The following is an 8,813-nucleotide window of genomic DNA, read 5'->3' as shown; positions in this document are numbered from 1 at the left end:
TTTTCTCAGTTCAAGATAAAAAACGAAAACAAGGGAACTCAGAGGTATGTTCTAGGTAAATATTTTGAGCTAAGAGCTTAATGGTGCAACGTTAATTTGCTACTCATTAAGTGGGGCTCCTATGTGTTAGTAATTGAACCCTCTGGCTCACTAACTGCAACGAGTTCTTAGCATAAATGTGCTTATGTTATTTGCTTCTGGTGCCAAGTATAAGCATTTGGAAGGCTAGTTGAATATTCTATACTTTTCTGTATTTATATTTTGTCGAAGCTCATGCTGACTGTTTGTAGTGGAACTGGAAGTTGATGTGCATTCATACTGGCTTTATGGATTTGATTTTGAACTTTGTTTTGTGGGTGCTATCGTGCTGAAATCTTCCGACTTCCTCCTTAGACATAAGTCCTCCTTTTTCTGTTTGAACGACGAGTAACTATGCGCCTTTGGCCCATGTAAAGCCCAAGTATATTTGAATCGTCGCATTCTTCCTTAGTACTTGATAAATTGTAGGGTATTGATACGAAGTCAGGTCATTTTTTTCATCGAAAGAATGTCCTGGCCCCTGGGAAGTCCTTTATTCGAAACCGAACTGAAAAATGAACGAGATATGGAGATGGCGACTGAAGTTGCAGTTGTCATTCATAGGAAAGTTCAAGGTCATGGTCCATTTCCAATGGAATCGCAAGGTTAAAGATGCCATTCATGAGTGGTTTTAGATTAGAAATCGGTTCTCTCTTGGGTTACTGACTTACTGCAACCCTTGCATAAATCACTCAACGTTTCAGGGAACATCAGCCACATTAGCCCGGCCCAAATCAGAATTGTTCTTAAGCCCACATAAAAGCCCACTTAACTTGGGCATGGGAACGTACAAATTGGCCCAACCCAATTAACATCGTTCAATTGGATCACAAACTTAGCATGGGTCGGGTGTATTCTCGGGCTGCTCTAGACCGAACCAGATTTAACGTGCGCTGGAGTGGCGCAAATCAGTATCTGTAACCGTTAATGTTTTTCAACTTTTCAGAGCAGGTAAGGCGATTCTTAAACCCTAGCTCTCTGCTAATTCTCTGATTCTGTGCAGTTTGGTTTGTAACAATGGCAGATATCGTCTTCAGAAGTTTGTTTCCTTCGATACAAAAGCATTTTATTTCAACATCTGCAGCATTCTATTCTTCTTCCGCCTCTGTTTCACGGCCTTTCGCCGTCGAGTACCTAATGAATTCGTGCGGGCTTCCTTTAAAATCGGCCATCGCAGCCTCCAATAAGATTCTTCTAGATGAAAAAAACCTCAAGAAGGCCGATTCTGTGCTTGATTTGTTGAAATCTCGTGGTTTCAGCAGTACACAGATAGCCAAATTGATCGGAAAGCGCCCAGCGTTACTTCACTGCAAGGTAGAAGGTAACCTCAAGCCTAAAATTAACTTTCTCGTCGAAAATGGCTTCAAGGGTACGTTGTTGCCGCAGCTGATTGTTAGGAATCCGAGAATTTTGCTTAGAGCACTGGATTCTCATATTAAACCATCTGTCGAATTTCTGAAGGGATTTATTGATAATGAGGTGAAATTTATTGCTGCTATTGGGCGTGCATCATGGTTGATAAATTTTGATTGGAAGGGAACAGGGAAGCCCAATATAGAATATTTGATCAGTGTGGGAATGCCCATTAGTAATATAAGTAAATTTATTGTGTTGCAGCCAAGATCTTTGCTGCAAAAGCCTGATAGGATGATTTATGCTGTGGAATGTGTCAAAAAAATGGGCATTGAACCATGCACTCCCATGTTTGTTCATTCTCTTAGGGCGATGTTATCTATGAGTGAAACAACTTGGAAAAAGAAATTTGAGGTATTGAAGAGTCTTGGTTGGAGTGAAAACCAGATTGTTTTTGCTTTCAAGCGAAACCCATTCTGTTTGGCTTGTTCAGAGGAGAAACTCAGACGTAATACCGATTTTTATTTGAATACTATGAAGTTGGACTTGGACACAATAATTTCATACCCTAACCTTCTTGTGTTTGGTATTGATCAAAGACTTCGGCCTAGATATAATGTTATCAAAGTTCTGCAGTCGAATAATCTGCTTGAGGGGAAAAAAAAGATTGTATGGCTGTTTACACTGAGCGAGAAGGATTTCAGGGACAACTATGTACTCAAGCACGTGGACGAAGTCCCAGAATTACTGCAGATATATGATGTTACAGGCAAGAAGAAAAGGAAGGTCATGTGATACGATGGTGAAGATTGAAAGGATGAGGTTTGTTTTCTATGTTTATTTTGTACATATAGGAGCAAACTAGATTCTTTAAGCTGCTTTACTTTTGGATCACTAGTGAGGTCTTTTTAGTCCATCTAACTAATTTGATGCAATTTGATTTTCTTTTGGTTTCTGTTGCAATCATTTATGACTGAGATGTATATTGGTTGAGTAATGTTGCTTTCTTGGTTGTTTTATGTTTCATATTTTCTCCTCACCATTGACCATTGTAATGGTTTCGTTTAGCTTTTATCATTTCCAACTTGGATGTGCACTCCTATGGCAAGAATATAAGATCCCATTGATACTTTACATTGTCAAATATAGATAGCTTCACGAGTGTTAGGCTTTTGTAGTAGTGTTTGTTAACAAATAAATATTTCCTTCTCAAGAGTTAGACACACTGCAATAGCAACAACATGAGTTGTGATCTTGCTATGAATCTTTTGGCCAAAAACAAAGTAATTTGCTTCTTGGAGAAAGGGTTTAGGTTTTGAGAGATATGCTTGGAATATCTTTTGCTTAATTGCTTTTCGATATGATGGTGTACCTTTCAAAGTTGCTGTTTTCTGGATAGCCAGCAGCTCTTAGGGGTGATTAAGAATCTTCTAAATTGAAAAGAGATGCTTCGCCGGTCTGCACGTTTGGGAGAAGAAAGGAAAGCAATTGGCAACTTGTACTTCCCATCTTCCAGTTTTGAACTTTATTTTTTATATGCATTACCTATCAAATTAGAACATTATTAGGAATGCCTATTTTGTTTAGGATTGTTGAGTCTATTGGTGTTCCCTATTGTATTAGGAGTCCATTGTATAGAATTAATTCTTGCAGTGACAAATTGTGGGAGTATTTTGCAATAAAGTTCCATTGCACGATTTGCATATTCTTGGTCGTATCTGCCCTTTTAAACGAGATTTAATGAAGCCTTAGTGAGAACCATTCTTGCATTTGTCTCCTTTTTTCCTTCTTCTTTTGAACCTTGCACAGTTCATAGTTGGTGCTAGTGCCCTTTAGACTCACGTTAGCCAATCCATCAAAAAGCTTTAAAGCAAACCAGCCTGTCTTCACTGTTCACAGTTACTGTTCATACAGCGCCTGACTTTTTTGTGCCACTGGAATCCTGAGTCTTCTAATACGTATCTCCACATCTCCTAAACAACATTCGTGCACAAGACTCTGTCTACATGACCTTCGCAATAGATGGGGTCGGAGATAGACAATATATTCGCAGACCTTACACCCATATAATGTGCGGAGAGACTCTTTTCAGGAATAGAACCTGTGACCTCTCGGTTGCACCCTTGCAACTTTATCGTTGGGCCACATCTCCTAGTTCTCTAAAATATATGGCCCATATACTGACTGATTTTAGCCATCAAATTTAATTATAGGGCTGGTCACCCCTAAAGATTGTGAAGTATCCTTAAGTTGTAATCTAGGATTGTCCCACTCCTACATGAGTCATCCTGTTTCTGAACCACTTTATGTTCTTCTGGTGAGATTTGAATTTTGAACATTGTAAGGATTTAGTTTGTATCAACTATTTATGCTGGCACCCAATTTTCTTCTTGTTTTTTTTAGTAAGTTACTCATGCAATAAAGCATCTGTTTCGGCGGCGAGTAATGTATTGTCTTCTTTGCAGCAGGTGAATGCACTTCCCATTTTGTGGAGGCTATGTTATCATGTACTTGATGGCTTACTTGGATGCTGGGCTCTGTTCAGAAATGCACAGAATGGTATGGACTCAGTCCAGGTTTAATTTTCTCAGTTCATGATAAAAAACGGAAAACAAGGGAATGCAGAGTTATGTGCGAGGTAATTGTTTTGAGTTAATAGCACCGGTAATGATGCTCTTTTAAATGGTTCTTTGTCAGAGGCTCATCAGCTTTGTGAATTTGCGCTACTCATTAAGTGGGGCTCCTATGTATCAGTAATTGAGCCCTCTGGCTCACTAACTGCAACGACGCGCTTGGCGTAAATGTCAAGAAACTATTTATTGGATATTTATGATATAATCAATCCCATTGTACTATTATAATAAAGTAGAATCTTCGTGCAACAGGTTTGATTGGACTGTAAATTGGTTGAATCTAGCTAAGATTAGGAAAAGAAGAAGAGAGAATTAGGATTTTTGGAATGAAATTTGCAGCAGATTTCCTTATGATATTTGCTTCTGGTGCCAAGTATAAGCATTTGGAAGACTAGTTGAGTTTTCTATGCTTTTCTATATTTATATTTTGTAGAAGCTCATGCTGACTGTCTGTAATGGAACTGGAAGTTGATGTGCATTCATACTGGTTTTATGGATTTGATTTTGAATTTTGGTTTGTGGATGCTATCATGCTGAAATCTCCTGACTTCCTCTTTAGACATAAAGTTGTTTTTTTCCCCCTTTAAACGACGAGTTACCTTGCGCCTTTGGCTCATGTAAATACGAAAAATTTGGATTGCCTCATTCTTCTCAAGTACTTGATAAATTGCAGGGTATTGATATGGAAGTAATTATCTCCTGTCAAGTCGAGGTTGTTTTTTCATCGAAAGAATGTCCTGGGAAGTCGTTTATTCTGAACCGAACTAAAAAATGAACGAGATATGGAGATAGGCGACTGAAGTTGCAGTTGCCATTCTTAGGATTGCCAAGATCATGGTGGATACTGAATACATGATGGAATAGCAAAGTTCAAAGATGCCACTCCTGAGTGATTAGAAATCAGTTACTGCAACTTCTGCTTAAACATTGCACAGCACATCAGTCCGGCCCACACCAGCATTGTTCTGAAGCCCACATAAAAGCTCACTTGACTTGGGCATAGCGAGACCCAGAATGGCCCAACCCATTTAACATCGTTCAATTGGGTTACAATTTACATGGGTCGGGTCGGTGGCCAAGCAAATCGGTATATGTGAATGTGACCGCCAACGCCAATGTTTTCAACTTTCCAGAGCAGGTAAGACGAACCCTAGCTCTCTGCTAATTCTCTCACTCTGTTTTGGAAGCAGCTGAGTTTGTAACAATGGCAGATATCGCCTTCAGAAATTTGTTTTCTTCGGTGCAAAAGCTTTTTCTTTCAACATCTGCAGCATTCTATTCTTCTTCCGCCTCTGTTTCACGGCCTTTCGCCGTCGAGTACCTCATGAACTCGTGTGGGCTTCCGTTAAAATCTGCCATCTCAGCAGCAAATAAGATTCTTTTAAACGAAAAAAAGCTCAAGAAGCCTGATTCTGTTCTTGATTTTTTGAAATCTCGTGGTTTCAGCAGTACACAGATAGCCAAATTGATCGAGAAGCGCCCAGCGTTACTTCACTGTAATGTAGAAGGTAATCTGAAGCCCAAAGTTGACTTTCTCGTCCAAAATGGCTTCAAGGATACGCTGTTGCCACAGCTGATTGTTGCGAATCCGACAATTTTGCTTAGAGCACTAGATTCTCATATTAAACCATCTGTCGAATTTCTGAAGGAAGTTATTAATAATGAGGAGAAATTTATTGCTGCTATTGGGCGTTCATCGTGGTTGATAACTTTTGATTTGAAGGGACTAGGGAAGCCCAATGTAGAATATTTGATCAGGGAGGGAATGCCCATTAGTAATATAGGTAAACTTATTGTGTTTCAGCCAAGTTCTATGCTGCAAAAGCCTGATAGGATGATGTATGCTGTGGAATATGTCAAAAAATTGGGCTTTGAGCCAAGCACTCCCATGTTTGTTCATGGTCTTAGGGCAATGTTATCTATGAGTGAAACAACTTGGAAAAAGAAATTTGAGGTATTGAAGAGTCTTGGTTGGAGTGAAGAGCAGATAGTTTCAGCTTTCAAGCGAAACCCATTCAGTTTGGCTTGTTCAGAGGAGAAACTCAGACTAGCAACCGATTTTTATTTGAATACTATGAAGTTGGACTTGGACACATTAATTTCGTACCCTACGTTTCTTATGTTTGACATTGATCAAAGACTTCGACCTAGGTATAATGTTATCAAAGTATTGCAGTCGAAGAATTTGCTTGAGGGGAAGAAAAAGATTGTATGGCTGTTTACAATGAGCGAGAAGGATTTCAGGGACAAGTATGTACTCAAGCATGTGGACGAAGTCCCAGAATTACTGCAGATATATGATGTTACGGCAAAGAAGAAAAGGACGCCCACGTGATATGATGGTGAAGAACTGAAGATTGTAAGGTTGAGGTTTGTTTTCTAGGCTTTATTTGCAAATATATGAGTAAACTAGATTCTTTAAGCTGTGTTGCTTTTGGATCACCAATGAGGTCTTTTTAGTCCATCGAACTCATTTGGTGCAACTATATTTTCTTTTGGTTTCTGTGGCAATAATTTATGACTGAGATGTATATTGGTTGAGTATTGTTGCTTTCTTGGTTGTTTTGTGTTCATATTTTATCCTCAACCATTATAATGGCTTCGTCTTTTATCATTTTCAACTTGGACGTGCTCTCCTCTGGAAAGAATATAAGATCCCATTAGTACACTATATTGTCAAATATAGATAGCTTCATGACTCATGAGTATTAGCCTTTTCTTAGGAGTGTTTGTTAACAATTAATATTTCCTGTATCTCATGAATTAGACATACTGCAATACCAACAACATGAGGTGTGATCTTGCTATGAACCTTTTGGCCAAAAAGAAAGTAGTTGCCTTCTTGGTGAAAGGATTTAGATGTTTAGGTCTTGAGATGGATGCTTGGAATATCTTTTGCTTAATTACTTTTTGATATGATGGTGTACCTCTGAAAGGTTCTGTTTTCTGGATAGCCAGCAGCTCTTTGGAATGATTGATAACCTTCTAAAATGAAAAGTGATGATTCGCCGGTCTGCGTGAGTTACTGAGAACTGAGAAGAAAGGGAAAGCAATTGGCAACTTGTCCTTCCCATGTTCCAATGTTGAACTTTATTTTTTTATATGTATTACCTATCAAATTAAAACATTATTAGGAATGCCTATCAAATTAAAACATTATTAGGAATGCTATTTTGTTTTAGGAATGCCTTTTGTTTTAGGATTCTTGAGTCTATTGGTCTTCCCTATTGTATTAGGAGGAGTCCACCGTATAGAATAAATTCTTGCAGTGATAAATTTTGGGAGTATTTTGCAATAAAGTTCCATTGCACGATTTGCATATTCTTGGTGATATCTGCCCTTTCAAACGAGATTTAATGAAGCCTTAGTGAGATTCTTGCATTTCTCTCATTTTCCTTCTGCTTCTTTTGAACCTTGAGCAGTTTATAGTTGAAGCCAAAGTGCTAGTAAATAGTACCCTTTATAGTTTAGACTCACATTGGCCAATCCATCGAAAAGCTTTAAAGCAAACTAGCCTGTCTTCACTGTTCACAGATACTGTTCGGACAGCACCTGATCTGTTTGTGCCATTAATCCACTGGAACCCTGATTCTTCTAATACAGATCTCCTCTCTTAAATGCACTGAATTCAAAAATATGATCCTCACATCTCCTAGACAACACATGTGCACAAGACTCCTATTGTGGACGGAATCGGAGACAGTCAAGATGTATGCAGACCTTTCCACCACATAATATGTGGAGACCATTTTTCACGAATTGAACTTGTGACATCTTGGTTGTACCTCTGGCTCTGCAACTCTACCACTGGCCACATCTCCTAGCTCTCTAAAATATATGACCCATATTCTTTGCTGATTTTAGCCATCAAATCTAATTGGAGGGCTGGGGCACCCCTTAAGATTGTATAGTATGAGTATCCTTAACTTGTAATTTAGGATTGTCCTACATGAGTCATCCTATTTCTGAACCACTTTATGTTCTTCAGGTGAGATTTTAATTTTGAACATCGAAAGGATTTAACTTGTTTCAACGGTATAAACTATTTATGCTGGCACCCAATTTTCTTCCTCTTTTTTTTTTTAAGTCAGTCACCCATGTAATAAAATATCTGTTTCCGCGAGTAATGTGTTGTCTGTCTTTCTTTACAGCAGGTGAATGCGCTTCCCATTTTGTGGAGGCTGTGTTATCGTGTGCGTGATGGCTTACTTGGATGCTGGGCTCTGTTCAGAAATGCACAAAAAGGTATGGACTCAGTCCATGTTTATGTGCTAGGTAACAATTTTCTCAAGTCAAGATAAGAACCGCAAACAAGGGAACGCAAAGTTTTGTGCTATGTAATTATTTTGAGCTAAGATGGCTCTTTGTCTGAGACTCTTCAGCTTGGCGAGTTTACGTTGCAACAGCAACGTTAATCTGCGCTGTTCATTAAGTGCGTCTCCTATGTATTAGTAATTGAGCCCTCGGGCACAATAACTGTAACGAGCTCTTTAAAGAGCCATGTGCCGACTTTTGTTCAGTTTTTTGGCATGATTTTTGCCATTTGCTTACTTTTGTTCAGCATTTCGCATGATTTTTAATATGCCCTTGATGCAACAAGGGAAAAGATTACTGTTGAAAGGCCTTTTTTTTAGCTCTGAAGACCGTTTTGACAGGTAAACAAGTTTTTAACTTCAGTAAACAAAGATGCTCAAAGATTACAGCATGAGCTTATTGATCCTTTGTTGTCCAAACTATCAAATTCAACCA

The 8,813-nt window shown here is 38.7% G+C and overlaps 1 protein-coding gene across 8 annotated transcripts; it reads left to right on the top strand.

The window, feature by feature from the left end:
• The first annotated feature begins 621 nt into the window (after positions 1-621).
• On the top strand, positions 622-8,684 carry LOC119981306 (transcription termination factor MTERF8, chloroplastic-like). 8 transcript variants are annotated; one of them, XR_005464093.1, is made up of 3 exons: positions 622-2,253; positions 3,897-3,990; positions 4,129-4,583. XR_005464093.1 is itself a non-coding variant. In XM_038824378.1 (3 exons), exon 2 carries the CDS (start codon positions 5,269-5,271, stop codon positions 6,397-6,399), a length of 1,131 nt encoding a protein of 376 aa, XP_038680306.1. In that variant the 5' UTR covers positions 3,897-3,990; positions 4,738-5,268; the 3' UTR covers positions 6,400-6,428; positions 8,219-8,684. The 8 variants fall into 8 exon arrangements, 5 of the variants coding, with proteins under 5 accessions (XP_038680303.1, XP_038680306.1, XP_038680307.1 ...); XR_005464092.1 differs by lacking the exon at positions 4,129-4,583 and adding an exon at positions 4,738-5,251 and having other exon boundaries at positions 623-2,253; positions 3,900-3,990; XR_005464091.1 differs by having other exon boundaries at positions 623-2,253; positions 3,900-3,990.
• The last annotated feature ends 129 nt before the right edge of the window (positions 8,685-8,813 follow it).

The sequence above is a fragment of the Tripterygium wilfordii genome, chromosome 16 (genome assembly GCF_013401445.1).
Source record: "Tripterygium wilfordii isolate XIE 37 chromosome 16, ASM1340144v1, whole genome shotgun sequence".
Taxonomy (NCBI): domain Eukaryota; kingdom Viridiplantae; phylum Streptophyta; class Magnoliopsida; order Celastrales; family Celastraceae; genus Tripterygium; species Tripterygium wilfordii.
The sequence above is the reverse complement of the archived record's forward strand: the minus strand, read 5'-3'. Positions and strand labels throughout refer to the sequence as shown.

Bases quoted from the DNA above. Each gene is read 5' to 3' on its own strand.
- LOC119981306 (XM_038824378.1), top strand. From the start codon at position 5,269: ATGGCAGATATCGCCTTCAGAAATTTGTTTTCTTCGGTGCAAAAGCTT.